The following is a 17,411-nucleotide window of genomic DNA, read 5'->3' as shown; positions in this document are numbered from 1 at the left end:
GTCCTCCCCTCAAAGCTCCAGTCATGTCTGTGGTCTATGACAACAAGTAGATGCTAGCGACCTTTAACATCTAACATGAAAAAATAAAGGGAAGAACACTATTAAGCACATCTATGTAGTTAACATTATTTTGCATTAATCCGTAAGGGAGGGTGTGGGGAGTCTAGATCTCTGGCCGCAGCCTGTAGGGCGGCCCCTCCCCTTTCCCAGCCGTGCAGGCTGTGGGTATCACGTCCCACTGTTAGCGTGTGTGCTGTCTGTCCGGGGATCACTGCTCTATACCGTGTACCTGTGCTCACCCACGATTGTTGTATGCAGTGTGTACCAGACATTAATCATGAATCAAATGTTTATCATTCCTTGCAGCAACAGATTTGTCGAGGGAGCCATTTTTTATTGTCCGCTTTCACCCAAACCTGTGTTGTAGCTCAGGGCGTTCGCTTAGCTGACTGGAGTGTTGTAGGTGTTCTGTGATCCAATAAATTCAGCAACTGCTGACTCAGGGGGATGGCTGGGCCACACACAGCCCTTCAGGAAGCCCACACACACACACTTAGTGTCTCACATGCCTTTACAGTGCCTTTACCAGACTTTAACTGGCCGTAAGATTAAACTAGGTGACCTTCCCACAGGTATTGCAGCCTCCTTCCATCATACAGGCTTCGTAATGAATTACAGCTCCCTGTTCGCAGGTCTCTTTCTCTCACCAGACGGCAAGTCCCTTGAGGGCGGTGCCTGTGTCTGGGACACACTCAGCATGTTGTGGGGTTTAGCAATGTCCGTCGAGTGAACAGTGGATCATAGGGCAGCAAATGACAGGGCAAGACTGGCAGGGCTTGAGTTAGTTTCCTGCAAGAGAACAAAAGAGTGTTTAGGACTCTACCACTTATTTTTCTTAAAAGGACAGAGGCTTGAATTTTATTGTGTTCCCTATCAGCGGGGAAGCCCAATTGGACATATATGCTAGTTAGTCCCACGTTCATTTCATCCTCAGTGCTCCGTGGGTCAGAGCTCCTTGGGGGTGGCCATGAGGCACGCTGCAGTGCCTAGAACAGCACCGTGCCCACGGTCGCCTCAGTCTTCGATGAATGACCAAATGAGCCCATTCGAATAAAGAAACATCATCATGTCTGGAGTCAGGATACTTCCGAAGCTACGTGAAAACAGCCCAGCCCAGCAGCCCGCACGCAGGCCGCGCCACAGATGGGCGTTACGTGTGCCCAGCTGACAGTCATGGCCTGGAAGCTCCCACCCAGCAGATGAGGGCTGGGGGGGTAGATCCCATGTGAAAGCACTTCCAGGAAGAGGTGTTTACATAGGACTGACTGGTGTGATGGCAGCGGGCCTTGGTGCCGCGCTGGGTGGGGCTGTCACTGGGGGCAGAGCCGTGGCCTCCAGGGGCAGCTTCCCATCCGTGACTGGCCATAGCACGAGGACTGCCACGCGTGCTGCTTCCCACGGCCCAGAGGCAGGCATGCTCGGCTTGTTCCTTAGGGAAGGCCCCACGTGAGATGGGGCACGGAGAGCTCGAAGGTGTCACAGGGTTAGGGGAGGGGCCCCGTCCCCTCTTCCTTCATGGGATGCGATTATGCTAGACCTTGTTGCCAAAAGGAACTGAAGCACAGAAATGAAAATTCATGTAACAAAATGAGATTTCACTTAAAAGGTAAATCGGGTTGAAGGAGGAATAAAACGACTGCTCTGTTGAGGCTGGAAGGAAAGTGACTGTGCAGAAAGACAGACCATCCGGTCCTGCAGGCTTGCTAGAGGCAGGCCACTCGTCCACGTTCTGAGCGTCCTGGACACTGAGGCAGAGAAGCCTGATTCTGAAAACAGGAGGGGACCGTAAAACACAGCACAGCTTGAGGAGCACCCCGTCTTTCCAGACTCCAAAGGCTAGAGAAGGGCTGGGCGTCCTCCTCAGGAGGTGACTGAGCAGTATCGTGGCAGCGCGATGCAGTCCATGACACCCCACAGTAACTACCGTCGGGCCTGCTGGGCTGCTGCTCACACCAGGGAGCCCTGAATGCAAGAGGATGTGGATCAGGAAAAGCGATTCCATGGAGTCAACGCCATGCGGTCCAGGTCCACAGCTCTCAGGATCCGCTGAGAGAGAATTAGAGGTGGTTCAAACAGTGTTTGCCAGTCCGCCCCTCAAAACTCCAGTCATGTCTGTGGTCTATGACAACAAGTAGATGCTAGCGACCTTTAACATCTAACATGAAAAAATAGAGGGAAGAACACTATTAAGCACATCTATGTAGTTAACATTATTTTGCATTAATCCGTAAGGGAGGGTGTGGGGAGTCTAGATCTCTGGCCGCAGCCTGTAGGGCGGCCCCTCCCCTTTCCCAGCCGTGCAGGCTGTGGGTATCACGTCCCACTGTTAGCGTGTGTGCTGTCTGTCCGGGGATCACTGCTCTATACCGTGTACCTGTGCTCACCCACGATTGTTGTATGCAGTGTGTACCAGACATTAATCATGAATCAAATGTTTATCATTCCTTGCAGCAACAGATTTGTCGAGGGGGCCATTTTTTATTGTCCGCTTTCACCCAAACCTGTGTTGTAGCTCAGGGCGTTCGCTTAGCTGACTGGAGTGTTGTAGGTGTTCTGTGATCCAATAAATTCAGCAACTGCTGACTCAGGGGGATGGCTGGGCCACACACAGCCCTTCAGGAAGCAGTGGGCCCTGAGCCGCACCACCAGAGGGCTCAAGGTTATGTTCTTGGGCCCCGTGCCAGTTAGGGTTCATCTCTATATCCCCTGCACAGATGATAAGCTTCTTTTACGAAAACAGGCGCCCCCTAGGACCACAGGCCAGAGGATGCCACCACCACCTTGTGGGGGCTGTGGGACCAGCAGCGGGTTAAAGGTCTGACCTAGCGAAGGTGAAGCATTAGTCTGTATGTGTGATGCTGCCCGGGGGCCACAGAGAACTTCCAGAGAGCATGGCATTTGTTGCAAAATAATGTAAAACATTTATTTAGTGGTTGCTATGTGTCAAGCACTGTGCTAAACCTTATTTTACTTAATCCCCTCCAAGAAACTATAAGGTAGATATTATTATTATTATTATTATTATTATTATTACTTATTCTTTATAGATGGGAAACTGAGAATCACAAAGAGGTTAATTTTTTTTCTTGGTAAAATTATGAGTTGAGCTGACAACATTGTTTAGCCCAGATAAATAGATAATCCTAAAGCCATTGGTGGCCTCCTGGTTCTAGAATATTCTTGTGGACTTTAGGTTGGCTAGTGTTTAATGAACTGCCAATTTGGGCCAAGGGAAGTGGTCACCTTCACAAACTGTCCTTTTCTCTTTCAGCGTGTGAAGACGGATACAGGCTTGAAAACGAAACCTGCATGAGGTAAGCTCCCGGTTCACTTATTCTGATGCGTTTGTTGCAAACCTTACTTAGAAACTACTTAGTAAATTGCTGCAATGATTTCTTTTGAGATTTGAGATTCATTCTTGTTCTTTGTTGACTTGCAGTTGCCCATTTGGCCTTGGTGGTCTCAACTGCGGAAACCGTGAGTATGCAGAAGGGGCCCGTTCCGTGTGGGCGGGCCTGGCGGGGTTGTCAGCAAGCAGGATGGCTGTCTCCTTCCCACTCCTCAGTCCAGATCTGCTGTTCCCTCAGCCCCTGTGCTGGGAGGTGTGTGGAAGGCAACGTGCTCTGCAGGGACTGAGAGCTGGTGAGGAGATAAACACCTCCCTCAGTAGCCTGGCTGGGAGTGTGACTACAGTGAATTAAGTGTGAGATGTGAGGCAGGCAGGGAGGGGCCACACCCAAGGAGAATAGCATCTCTGCATCTGGGAGGGGAATGGTTTGGAGGTGTTGGGAGACTTTGGTAGGTATGGAGGAAGAAGGAGGAAGGGACAACTTAAAGGTTTCGGGGCAGCCTGGGCCATGGTATTCCCTGGGCAGCATCTAAGTGGATGTGGCTGAGGATAGAGCAGTGGCTCTCAACCTTGGCTGCACATTAGCATCACCTGGGAATCTTTTTAAAATCCTGATTTCTGGGCCTCATCCTCTGGAAATTCTGTTTCTTTGTTATGGGGTGGGACCACAACATTAGTAACAAAGAAACAGAATTTCCGGAGGATGAGACCCAGAAATCAGGATTTTAAAAAGATTCTCAGGTGATTCTCACGTGCAGCCAAGGTTGAGAACCACTGGGATAGAGAAAGAGGAAGGTGGCGAGTGGAGGACGAGGTTGGCAGAGTACAGGGGACCGAGCTGTTGGGGGTTTGGATGGCCAGCCGGAGAGTATAGACTGAGCCATTTCTGTCGTGGAACTAGCAGGTCTTAGAGCAGGAAGGCAGTTTGGACAAGAAAATGGCCAGCCGGAGAGTATAGACTGAGCCATTTCTGTCGTGGAACTAGCAGGTCTTAGAGCAGGAAGGCAGTTTGGACAAGAAAATCAAGCCGGACTGCAGTGAGGAGGACAGACAGCAGGGAGGAAGAACATGGTGGGGTAGAGACTCCAGGACAGGCGTAGCTGGAGCATCTGCTTGTTGATGTTCGCGCTCCCCGAAGCACAGAGGGTAGGACGGTGGTAGCTGGCTGTGTGCATGCGTGGCGCGTGTCACACCTAATTTAGTTCTTTGAAAACAGAAAAAGCAGTTGTGATGAATTTAGAATCACTTTCACTGACATTTTCTTATATGAAAACCTGACAAATTGAATCACCCTCAAAATTATGAAATATACTCTGGGGTGTAGGATGGAATAGGAATAACAACACTCAGTGCTTCATTTTAGGGCCGCTTTGTCCTTTATTCTATAGGTAAACATGCCAACAGTCCATATTCTAAGTTTACTTAGACCAAAAGTAGACACGGTTTTATCTAACATGTGTAACAGTCCCATATTTGTTCCCCAGTGGTATACCTCAATGATATTTTCTTTGCTCGTAAACTTTCTTTTAGTAAGTTTCATTATGTACCTTTTCTGAACATGAATAATACATTAAGTAAAATAAAACAAATTCAGTCCTGAGTACACACTCTTGGTGTACTCAGCGTGGAGCCAGGTGAAGGCCAGACTCTTGAGATTTGGGGTTAAATATCCATCTAGGATTACTGGTGACTATGGTCATCCGATTTACCCCGACTGCAGACTAGCAGAGGTTACAGTAGACAGCCTAAGAGGAAGACGAGAAGTACTTCCAAAGCAACTATATTTAGAGCCATACTGAACAGAGAGGGAGGAACCCACAGAATTAATGATTATCTTCTTTTAAAAAGTAGCAACCTGTGGCCACTGTGTGGTAGAATAAATGACCCTGTGGTCTTCAGCAGTTCCTAAGGGCATCATGAAACAACTTTAAGTGCCGATATTCGTTACGATGGACCGAGTCATCACACACCAAATGGTGTTCTGTGTTACTATGAACGGATTTTTACTCACGACACTTCTAACATCAGATTCGTGGGTTTTCCTCACATCGAGCAGTTCTGACACCACTCAGACCTCGCAGGTGAAGGGTTCAGTCTCACAAAACTGCCCCCACTCAGACACCAATCCCGCATCCAGGCCTCCGGGACTCATGACCAACAAGCTGTAAATCAGGGATTCCCTGGCCCCCTTATCAGAGTCAGTACTTTGGTAGAACTTAGAGCGTCCTTAAACTGATCAGAGAGAGGAGTGGTTTGCACCCAAGAATACACCAGAGAAGGCCTAGGACTTTTCAGTATGGAAAACGGAGGCTGAGCCGTCAGGTAAAACATGTAAGATATCTGAGACTTGTTTCGCCGAACGCTGCAACACTAGCACTAACGGGCATAGTCTTTAGAAGAGATGGTTGTGGGGCTCACAGTAGTGACTACACCACAAGCCTGCGGGCCTTGTCCTAAGACATTAGAAGTATTAAAAACAGAGAGGCGTAAATAACATAAAGAATAATTTAAGCAAGGGAGAAGATCACAACAGAGTTGCATCACATTTGCAAGTAACGTATTGGAATATAGTCCCATCAGATGGCAAAGAGTGAATGAGCAAGAGGGCGAGGAGTGTGGAGCTGCAGCAACTCTGGGGGGAGCCAGGGAGCAGGAGGGGAGAGCAGCCACCTGCCCTGTCCCCCTGGGGCCTCTCGGCCCTGACAGGCTCTCATAGAATGAGCCAGTGACTCGGACCTGCTTTGGTCAAACAGCTTTCCAAATTTTTTTTTACCAGACAATGCTTCCTACTTCTCAGTGAAGGGAAGAGTGACCCAGAGAGGGAAGTGGACATGGGGAAAGCCCTCTAGTGGTGGAGGGAAAGGGGTGTCCTAAGTGGCAGCTAGTCCCCCACCCCACGCTCCCCAGGAATTGTTAAATACTATGGGCGCCTGGAGATGATAAACCCTATATCCGTGGGCTGTTCTGTAAGTTTCTGTGTCTTCTCATTGTGTGGGGGTCTTGGAAGTAGCCAGGATTTCTCTCTGATTTGGGACTTTTTTCTGTTTATCCCAGTTGCTCTCATGTCCAGCAGGGGGCACACTGCTATCTGGATGGAGCCTAGCTCCTGGCCACGTTTTGTTGGTGACGCCTGTGTTAACTCAGTGATGGCGTGTAAACACCACTTTATGATTTTGATAGCTGAATTAGCTTTAGTGTTGCCAAGCAACGAAGAGGGGCTGATAACAAATAGTATCTGCCACCTGCTCCGTTCCCTGAGGTCAGAGACCAGCCCTGGGCGTTGGTTAAGGAATCAGGAACACCTGAACTTCATCCCCATCAATGGTGCCTTGTGAAGTCTGGCTGGTCACTCAGTGTTCTGTGCCAAACAACAGGGCTCTGATCACTCTTTGCTGCCACTTCTGCGGTCATTCAGAGGTGGTAAGTGCCTTCTGGGGGCTGTGGTTGGGCTGGATTCTTTGTAGACAACAAGTGCTCGTTCTCCATGCATTCCCGGGGCACACATTCTGCCCAAGCTCAATGAGATGGGCGCCCAGATTTGTCCAGCCAAGCCATGGCCTTGAGACTCCCTCACTCCTACATTCCTGGGAGTCGTCCAACTCTACTGTGTTCTGGGTTCCGGCATAACCTGTGACCTGTCCGTCCAAATTTTCCCATTAGCTCTCTGTTGTGTCCGGATTGCATGCCTTGTTCCTCATAGAGAATGTCCTTCAACTGCAAGGGCAGCTCCGGCCCTTCTTTCAAGTCCTTTAGTTCCTGAGGTTGTAAGGGCCCAGCGGGACTCCCGTGTGCACCTGGCAGGGCCATCTACACCTGGGCAGCTCAGGTCTGCACCTGTCTCATCACTGCCCTCCTTTTGGTTATGTTCCCATGTGGAACATCTCTATTTATACCCCAGATTCCAGCAATCCTCGTGCCCCAGGTCCACTGGCCCCAGATCCTCTTACAGGCTGGTCAGGATGCCCCCCTCGCCCTCCTCTTGCTGCCCCACCTCTTCCTCGGTGTGCACGCTCCCTCCTGTGCTTGAATTTCATATTGTCTCATCCTCACAGTCTTCTTCTGTTTCCCATGGCATCTTGGTTTAGCTCACCCTTTTTCTCTTTTTAAAATACATTTTTTCATAACACGAAACAACACTTGTCCATTGATTTTAGTATTTGTCCCAAGTTAACTAGAAAATAAATATAAATTCAGGGAAGAAGAACGCTAAACTAAACAGTGTCATCATTCGTGAAACATCACTGGTCTGCATCCTTGCTGCTGAGTGTGGTCCGCAGGACCCGCAGCAGCTCCCAGGAGCTGTTGGAAATGCAGAATTTCCACCTCCTCACTCAGCCCTGCTGCACCAGAACCTGGACTTTAGGTGAATTCGGTTAATGTACAGAATCACGTGCATTTTCAAGTTTGAGAAGCACTGGTGTTCTGTATCTGATTTCTGGGCCTCATCCTACAGAAATTCTGTTTCTTCGTTATGGGGTGAGGCCACAACATTAGTAACAAAGAAACAGGATTTCCAGAGGATGAGGCCCAGAAATCAGGATTTTAAAAAGATTCCCAGGTAATTCTAATGTGCAGCCAAGGTTGAGAACCACTGGCCTAAGCCACTTTCCCACGTTGTAGTTATTGTCCTTTTGTGATTCTGGAACTCACATCATTTCCTAGATACCCTTGTCTGGCGCAGATGTTCCGTCCATCCCCTTTTCATATTCACAACCTGCCCCTTCATAGCCCATCCTTTCCATGCAAAGGTTCCCTCCCCCAGAGATTCCTGCGCAGCTGCCCCGCTCCGCCAGCGGGGAGTTAAAGGTGCACAGGGCAAGGTGGGGGGAGGGGTGCACAGCTTCCATGTCCTCTGAGTGTGTGACTCTCCCCAAACTCTCCAAACCCCATCCTTTTGGGTTTCTCTGGAGGTTTCATTACAAAGGCATGATTGATTAAATCATTGGTTATTGGCAATCAATTCAACCTCCAGGCCCTCTCCCCTCCCCGGAGGTCAGGAGGTAGGACTGAAAGTTCTAACTCTCTAATCACAAGGTTGGTTCCCCTGGCAACCACTCCCCATCCTTAGGTACTTTCCAAAAGTCACCTCGTGAACATCACAGAAGACACCTTTATGGGCTCTCATCACTTAGGAAACTCTAAGCAGTGGTTCTCAACCTTCTGGCCCTTTAAATACAGTTCCTCATGTTGTGACCCAACCATAAAATTATTTTCGTTGCTACTTCATAACTGTAATGTTGCTCCTGTTATGAATCATAATGTAAATATCTGATATGCCGGATGTCTTAGGTGACCCCTGTGAAAGGGTCGTTTGACTGCCAAAGGGGTCACGACCCATAGATTGAGAACCTCTGCCAAGGGTTTTAGGAGCGCTGCCTGGAACTGGGATGAAGACTACGTATATATTTCTTATTATAAATCACAGTGTCACTGTTCGCTAAGGTTCTCTTCTGGAGTAAAGAAGCCTACCCAGCTTAAGCAACAAAGACAGTTTATTGGAAGGATACCAGGGTGTGTCATGGGATTCCAGCCTCAGGGGGATGTGGGGACCACAGCAGCTGGCAGCCAGGGGCCTTCTTTCACTGGACCCCACCTTCATCTCCGCTCTCTGCTGTGCACAGGCGTGCTCTCCTTCCCAGACCACGTGATGGAAACAGACTCACCAAACATCACGGAGTGTGTGTTACCATTCAGTCAGTTTGAAGGAGGAGGCTCTCTATTTTCCCCAAATTGAAATTCCTGTGAAGGAACTAATTGATCCATGTGTTTCCTCCCAGACCAATCTGCTGTGGCCAGGGGATGGTATCATGCCAGCCTGACCACCCCACCATAACCTGCACTGGGGGTGAACAGCTCCCGAAAGAGGGCTGGCTAAGCAGACAGTCCAGTAGAATCCCCCCCAATTGAGCATATGAACAAGGACAAAATAGACTGTAGAAAAGGCCAAGGCGCAGAATGGCTGTCTTAATGAAAAATGCCAACAGTGATGACAGGGACATCAACCGAGGACCAAACTATACGAATAAAGGAAAGATAGAGCCACTGCTGGAGAAAGACTGAAATGTCAGCAGCTGTCAAGAAGAAAGTAAGCCTGGCCAGCGTGGCTCAGTGTTTGAGTGTCAACCCAAGAACCAAGGGGTCACCAGTTCGATTCCCAGTCAGGGCACAAGCTCAGGGTTCGGGCTCGATCCCCAGTAGGGGCTGTGCAGGAGGCAGCCGATCAATGATGTTTCTTCTCATCGATGTTCCTATCTCTCTATCCCTCTCCCTTCCTCTCTCTCTAAAAAACATCAATTAAAAAAGAAAGAAAATAAGACTGAGAATTCCAAGTCCATCATTCTGGAGATCTCCTCAAAGTGGAAAGGATAAGACAGACAAATGTAAGCCGACACCCACTGCCTTCTCTCACCTTAGTAAGTCACCTTTCAGAGCGCCTGCGGAACTGATGAACGTTACAGTTGATGTTGATTTGAATCCCATGCACCTGTACATCATCACGTGGCCTCATAATAAATCTAAAGTCAATACTTGAGTCCAAAGAATCACATAGTTCATCAACTGACTTCACAGCTGGTATGAGAAAAAAGATCTGTGGGTATATTGTCCATAAACTTATTACAAGTTTCCAGTGATATGGCTGCCAAAGAACATCAAACATACTATTTAAAAAATTATATATGTGTATAACATAAGTTATGTATACACACACAATTTCTACATTTAGAGGAGGTTATGAGTGAGTGTGTGTACACATATGAATAAAATCTGGGACAGCCCTAGCTGGTTTGGCTCAGTGGATACAGTGTCGGCTTACAGACTGAAGGGTCCCGGGTTCTATTCCAATCAAGGGCATATACCTGGATTGCTGGCTCAATTCCCAGTAGGGGGCGTGCAGGAAGCAGCCGATCAATGATTCCCTCTCATCATTGTTTCTATCTCTCCCTCCCTCTCCCTTCCTCTCTGAAATCAGTAAAAATATATATTTTTTAAAAAATCTGGGACTATAGAAAACCCCAAAGAAGAAAGTAAAGTACTTGAGGCAGCACTAACTTCCATGAGCGTTTTGGTGAATTCCCTCCCAGCTCTTTCAGCACCCATGTGCAGTCTAAGATTCCTCTCCTGTGTAATCTAAGCCAATGCTGCCCAAAGTCTGGTCTGCAGGCTGGCAGCATCACTGTGCCCCGGAGCTTGCTGGAGGTACAACTTCTCTTCTTGGCCCAGGCCCCGACCTGCTGAATCAAGTCTCTTCAGGTGGGGACCAGCCATCTGAGTTTGCACGGCCTCTGGGTGGTTCAGACCCACAGGAAATTTTCAGGAGCACGAGGGTGTACCAGTGCTCCTCAGAGTGTGATCTGCCAGCTATTATCAGGCTGCAATAAGAAACACAAAAATTGAGAGGAAACATTTATGTTAAACTTAGAAATACTGATGTTAATTTCACATGCTGTGACATCCAACCATGGGATCCTTTTAAAAAATAGTATTATTGTATTTTACAAGGTCACTCCATAGTCGACTGCTTAAAAGAAGGAGAAAGCGCCCTGGCCAGTGTGGCTTAGTTGGGTGAGCGTCATCCCATGAACCAAAAGGTGGCCAGGTTTGATTCCTGGTCAGGGCACATACGCAGGCTGTGGGTTGGATTCCTGATCTGGGTGCATACAGGGGGTGGGGGGTGGGGCACCCGAATTATGTTTCTCTCTCACACATTTATGTTTCTCTTTCCCCACCTTCCTCTCTCTAAAATCAATAAAAAATAAATAAAAAATAAGAATCTGCAGGCCCACTAAAGAAAACAAAAAGGAGAAAGGAAAATTCATGAAAGTTGGTGCCTACAGGGAAAGATGAAACGAGTCTTTATTTTCTTTATTTAAAAATAATATAAAAATGCACAAGCAAAGAAAAGTAGGTCCTAGACCACAGATGGTTTGAGAAGCACTGGGCACAGTGTGTCTGAGTCTGTCTCTTCTGAGACAAAACTGCCCGTTTTCAAGGGGAACCTGCCACAACTGCAGACACTTGTGAGGCCACCGCTAAACTGAGCACCTGCTGGTTTTGCTGGAGTGAGAGGTTTTGAGTTTGGTGTGGAGGGATGAGTAGGAGCCAGACCTTGGATGAGTAGGAGCCAGACCTTGGTCTTTAGAAGCAGAGAGGGCCACTGTAGGTTGGTTTGTTCATTTGTTTCACTGTAGGTTTATTAAAGCTGGGAAATGGCACGATCAGATTTGTGTTTTGAAATGAGTGGGCAAGACTGGGTGCAGGAAGGTATGTTGGGAGGTGGTGCTCCTTGCATTTTCCTTCGGTGTTGCCTGAGACATGGAGAGCATGGTTCCATCTTATTTTACTATAAAAAGCCTGGCTATTGGCCACTTTTACATCCTGGACCGCAGACCCTCAGAGCAAAATTTTAATTATATTTCCACAACATAGGAAAAATCTATCTGGCACTGGCTGGTGTGTTCAGTGGTTAGAGTGCAGCCCACACACTGAAGGGTTGTGGGTTCAACTTCTGGGTTAGGGCACATACCTGGGTTGCAGGTTTGATCCCCAACCAGTCAGAGCGTGTGTAGAAGGCAACTAATCAATGTGTCTCCCTCACATTGGTGTTTCTCTCTCTCTCTCTCTCTCCCCCTCATCCCTCCCTTCCTTCCACTCTATCTAAAAAAAAAGAAGAAATGAAAAAAATATCCTTGGGTGAGGATTAATTTTTTTAATCATTATTTAATAGGCTTTACTAAACTATGATTTTCCCAGAAATGCATGGGTATAAAATTTATGGATTAAAAATTAATATTATTATGTATGATATGTACCTGCATATGTGACTGCTAATTTAGTTAAATTCCATTTGTATGTGTTGAGGAAACCACTCAGTGCCTAGCATGGTACATGTAGTGATTCCCAGTTCTGGTCTTAACCGGCCAGTAATATTTCTTATAAAACTGGAGAGTCTAACCTAGGCTCACCTCCTTTTTATTTTATTAATTAAAAACCTAAAACCGCCAAAACCGGTTTGGCTCAGTGGATAGAGCACCGGCTTGCGGACTGAAAGGTCCCAGGTTCGATTCCGGTCAAGGGCATGTACCTGGGTTGCGGGCACATCCCCAGTAGGGAGTGTGCAGGAGGCAGCTGATCGATGTTTCTCTCTCATCAATGTTTCTAACTCTCTATCTCTCTCCCTTCCTCTCTGTAAAAAATCAATAAAATATATTTAAAAAAAACAAACCTAAAACCAAATTAAAAAATTTTATATTTACTGTCACTATACATTTAAAAAAATCTCAGAAACAACACCAAATGGTGGGAAGTAGTCAAGAAGACTCTATATTTTCTCCATTAGTATTTAGAAGCCAATTTTACTGGAGGCATAATTTACACATTATAAAATGCACACATAGTAAGTGAGGGGAAAACAGGAAGGACCGAATCTTAGAAGACAGAACAATGATTGAAGCCAGATAGATTTAGTTTTTGAAAAATTCATCTATCTCCTTCATTTTTCTCTTTTTACCACGGATTGGTGAAAATGTCCTCAGGGCTGGTCCGCAGGTGCACTTGGGGAGCCATTCTAGGAGTGGCTGAGAAAGAGGAACTTGACGGAACACAGTGTAGGGGAGAAAAATAACTTTTCCTCTACCCTTCTCCGTCCTTGTCTGACACCCCCAAACATCACCATAATAAAACATATTAAGAGGTGAACAAATTTAATTACATATGTGCACAGGGGAGTCCCACAAGATGAGACTCCAAAGGCAGCCGATGATTGAGGCTAACATACCCTCCTGATAGGGTAGGACCAGGGGCTTGGGGCTGCAGCGTAGGGAAGGCAAGTCATGGGAGGTGAGGAGAGGAAATGTTTGGCAAACAGTGCTTCCCTGCCAAGTAGGACAATCTCTCCGCTGAAAAAGGTCTCTGCGAATAGCTCTGTTGCTGGTGCAGGTGGGCTTTCTAATGTAATGCTCTCTTATAAACGGGTAAATAATGCTCTGTTTTCAGAGCTTCTCCTATGTCTGCAATTTCTCAGACATAATAAACATGCCAAAGAGGCATGTTTTGGGGGTGGCAAATTCTGCCGCCCTCTGACCTAGGAAATGTAGAGCTAACCCTGAGGAGCCCTTGCTGGGGGCCCAGGAAGTGAAAGGTGAGGTCACGGTGGGGTGGGGAGGAGAATCATACTTGTGTATCCGTTTATGCATTCATCACCTCTTACCAATCTTTTTCTTTTAAACCTGTTTAGCCTATCAGCTTATCACCGTGGTGATTGCAGCAGCAGGAGGCGGGCTTCTGCTGATCCTTGGCATTGCACTGATTGTCACCTGCTGCCGGTGAGTGGTGGAGTTCACTTCTTTGCATGTGCTATGCAAGGGCCAATTTTTACTCTTTGGGAATGTTCGGGGTGGTTTACAGCATTAAATCGCGATATATGACTGAACCACTAAAAAAAGCAGAAAGGGAAATTCATGATAGGTAGTGCCATTGGAGGAAAGAAAAGACATTTATTTTCTTTAATGAAAAGGAATATCCAAAAGCACAAGCAACAAAAAAGATAGACTGGACTGCGTTAAAGTTAAAAACTTCTCTGCTAATGTATGGAACAAAATTTTTTCTCTACCCTTTTAGGTTCTTTGGTCTGATAATCAAATTAACATATGACAGTTTATGGGATAAAAACACATTTAATTATGTATATAGGTGGTGGGTGGTGGCACATATAAAGATGAGACCAGCAGGCAATCAGACAATTGAGGCTTATGTTCCATCCTGAGCTCAGAGAAGGGACTTCAGAGGGGAGGAAGGTGATTCCCAGGAAGATGGATAAACCAGTGTTCGCCATGCCATGCAGAGACAATGGGATGTAGAGACAGTGGGACGTGGAGGGGACTTTGAACAAACAGGCCCTGCTGAGCTCCCAGCAGCTTCCCACGCCCAGCCCACACTCTTTGGAGTGATCTCTGGTGATAGCTCTCTTCTGGACCACGCCCTCCATCAAAATCCTTTTAGGTAGTTAAAGGGAGGTATAAAAGCTCTTCCTGAGTCTTTTGAGCCTTGACTATCTTCAAATTTGTCTGCAGGCCACAGTGGCATGTTCTGGGGAGACTTGTTCTGAACCCCTTCAACTTAAAAGATCACTATCAAGAAAGTGAAAGGACAAACCACAGAATGAGAGAGAGTATTTGCAAATAAATCGTATGTGTAATAAGAGACTTGCATCTGGAATATATAAAGGTGTCTTACAACTCAATAATAAAAAGACATTAAGTCATAATGGACCATTTTAAAATGTCCTATTTTAAAATGGAAAAGAACTTGAAAAGACATTTCTCCAGAGAAGATATACAAGTGTCCAGAAGGCACATGAAGGATGTTCAGCATCATTAGCCACCGGGAAAATGCAATCAAGACCATCTTATACCCACTGTGATGGGTAATTTTTTCTCTTAAAAAAAGCCCTGGCTGGATAGTTCAGTTGGTCAGAGTATTATTTTGATACGCCAAGGTTGCAAGTTCGACCCCTAATCAGGGCACATACAAGAACTAACCAGTGAATACGTAACTAAGTGGAACACCTTTACCTCATGTGGTTGGGTAATCAAAACTGAGGGGTTGGAGAAAGGTACAAAGAAAACAATGCAAGGTCATCCTCAACCAGCGCTTCTCTCTGAAGTCAATCAATCAGTAAAATGTTTTTTAAACCCAGGAAATTACAAGTGTTGGTATGAGGATATGGAAAAACTAGAACACAAATAAATACACTGCTGTAGAAATGTAAAATGATGCAGCCACTTTGAAAGTGTCTGGCCATTCCTCAGAAAGTTAAACACAGTGTTGCCATTTGACCTAGTACTTCTACTCTTAGATATATACCAAGAGAAATGAGAAGTTATGTCCACACAGAAACATGTACATGAATCTTCATAGTAGCATTTTTCATAATAGCCAAGAGGTGAAAATAACCCCAGTATCCATCAACTGATGAATGGATAAGCAAAATGTGACATGTCCATACAATTAAATATTATATATATATATATATATACACACACATGGCGGAACGACCAGTCACTATGATGCCCACTGACCAGCAGGGGCTAGACGCTCAACACAGAAGCTGCCGTGGTGCACACTGACCATTTACAGAGAAACGGCACTGCGGACCTGGCACTCACAAAGCAACACTCGGCTTGCCCCAAAGTGGGACACAGGCCCTGCCACCACCCCAGAGCAACATCCCACCAAATTGTAGCCAATGCTGCCAAGACCTCATGGCAAGAAATGTGGCCCACAGCCCAGCCCAGAAACAGTGACTGTGGGTGCCAGGTAATGACGTAACGTAGCAATGCCTGGATTCCTCTCCCTAGCCTCCTTGGAGTTTCTTCAGCTCAGGAACATGACTTGCTTGATAGCCAGGTGCAAACATTTTACAGTTTAACCAAATGTCTGTGAAACATTTTCACATGCCTCATCTCATTTGATCCTCACAGAAGTCCTGGAGTAGGTAGATAGGAGACTCAGTAGAATCCTATTTTCTTTTTATTAGCCAGAAAATAGAGATTTAGGAAGTTTAGAAAGTGAACTTAGAAAGTTTAGAAACCAACTGAAAAGAAATAAGAAATGGTGGACTTTCAAAATGACTTCAGGTTTTCTCACTGCGGAATATAGTCAAAGACTGCTGTAATTAAATATTTCACCCTCTGTTCTCCCTGCATGATATATAATAATCTGCTTCATGTTGATATTTACTGCTGTGTTGCTGACAGTTTCCTGAAAGAGAGGTTGGGGTGCTTTGCTGGGCTGGAAAAAGTTTAGCTAAATCAGAAAGCAGGTCTAATTAAGCAAATACACACACACACACACATACTAGTGGCCCAGTGCATGAAATTTGTGCACATTAAAAGGGAATTAATTAGAGGAAATATTTTAATATTGCTATTTGCCCTTTCTCTATAATAGAAGTATCAGAGATGAAAGAAAATTAGTAAAATGTATATGAAAATCTTCCTCCTGTCAGAGTCTGGGGCACACTGAGGGACCCAGAGTCAAGTTCCCGCCCACCCATGTGCACCTCAAAATTGCATGAGATCCTGACCCGGCTGGCCCCACCCCTGTCAAGCCCCACCAGGTGGGGGTTGCAGCCTCAGGTCTCCCAGTGCATCCTCAGGTCCCCCAGCCCAGCGCTGGGGTGGGGGGCGTGGCCTGAGGTCCCCCATCAAGCCCCGCCGGGCAGGGGGTGTGGTCTGAGGTCCCCTGTCAAGCCCCACCAGACGGGGAGCGCAGCCTCAGGTCCCCCACCCTGGCACCACGCAACCTCAGGTCCCTGCTGATCGCTCATTATGGCTTGTGTTACGGGAACCCTGACTCTGCTGTGGGCGCAGCCATCTTGTGGCAGTGTGATGGAGTGAGGGTCAATTTGCATATTACCACTTTATTATATAAGATAAAGCTCTCGCTGGCGCCAATCACACATGTGTATTTCCATCTGTCATTGTCAATTGTGAATCTGGTTGACATTTCTATTATAGAGAAAGGGTGAATAGTGATATTAAAATATTTCTTCTAGGTAGAGGGTAACGTGGGGACAAGGACACATGTAATATCTTAATCAATAAAAAATATATTTAAAAAAATATTTCTTCCAATTAATTTCCTTTCAATGTGAACAAATTCATGCACCGGGTCTCTAGTTCAACCATAAAAAGGAATGAAATACTGATACATGCTGTAATGTGCATGAGCTTTGAAAATATTATGCTAAGTGAAATAAGCCAGCCTTAAAAGACCAACTATTGCATTTGTATGAAATGTTCCAAGTTGGCAAATCTAATAGAGACAGAAAGTATATGAGTGATTGCCTACGACTGGGTGGGCAGAGGGTAGAATTGAGAAGTAATGGCTAAGGAGTACGAGGTTTCTCTTCGGGGTGATGAAACTGTTCTAAAATTGTGATGATGGTTACACAACACTGAATATACTAAAAACCACTGAGTGTATACTCTAAATGGACAAA

The 17,411-nt window shown here is 46.3% G+C and overlaps 1 protein-coding gene across 1 annotated transcript in view; it reads left to right on the top strand.

Annotated features, from left to right (window-relative positions):
• The window catches only part of HEG1 (heart development protein with EGF like domains 1), a 105,564-nt gene that overhangs the window by 78,275 nt on the left and 9,878 nt on the right, over window positions 1-17,411 (top strand). The window contains exons 15-17 of the mRNA XM_015571304.1: window positions 3,332-3,374; window positions 3,500-3,537; window positions 13,644-13,731. Of these exons, the coding sequence (XP_015426790.1) occupies window positions 3,332-3,374; window positions 3,500-3,537; window positions 13,644-13,731 (169 nt within the window). The remainder of the gene's footprint in view (window positions 1-3,331; window positions 3,375-3,499; window positions 3,538-13,643; window positions 13,732-17,411) is intronic.

Source organism: Myotis davidii, unplaced genomic scaffold (assembly GCF_000327345.1).
Source record: "Myotis davidii unplaced genomic scaffold, ASM32734v1 scaffold9, whole genome shotgun sequence".
Lineage (NCBI taxonomy): Eukaryota > Metazoa > Chordata > Mammalia > Chiroptera > Vespertilionidae > Myotis > Myotis davidii.
This window is presented reverse-complemented; position numbering and strand designations above follow the sequence as displayed.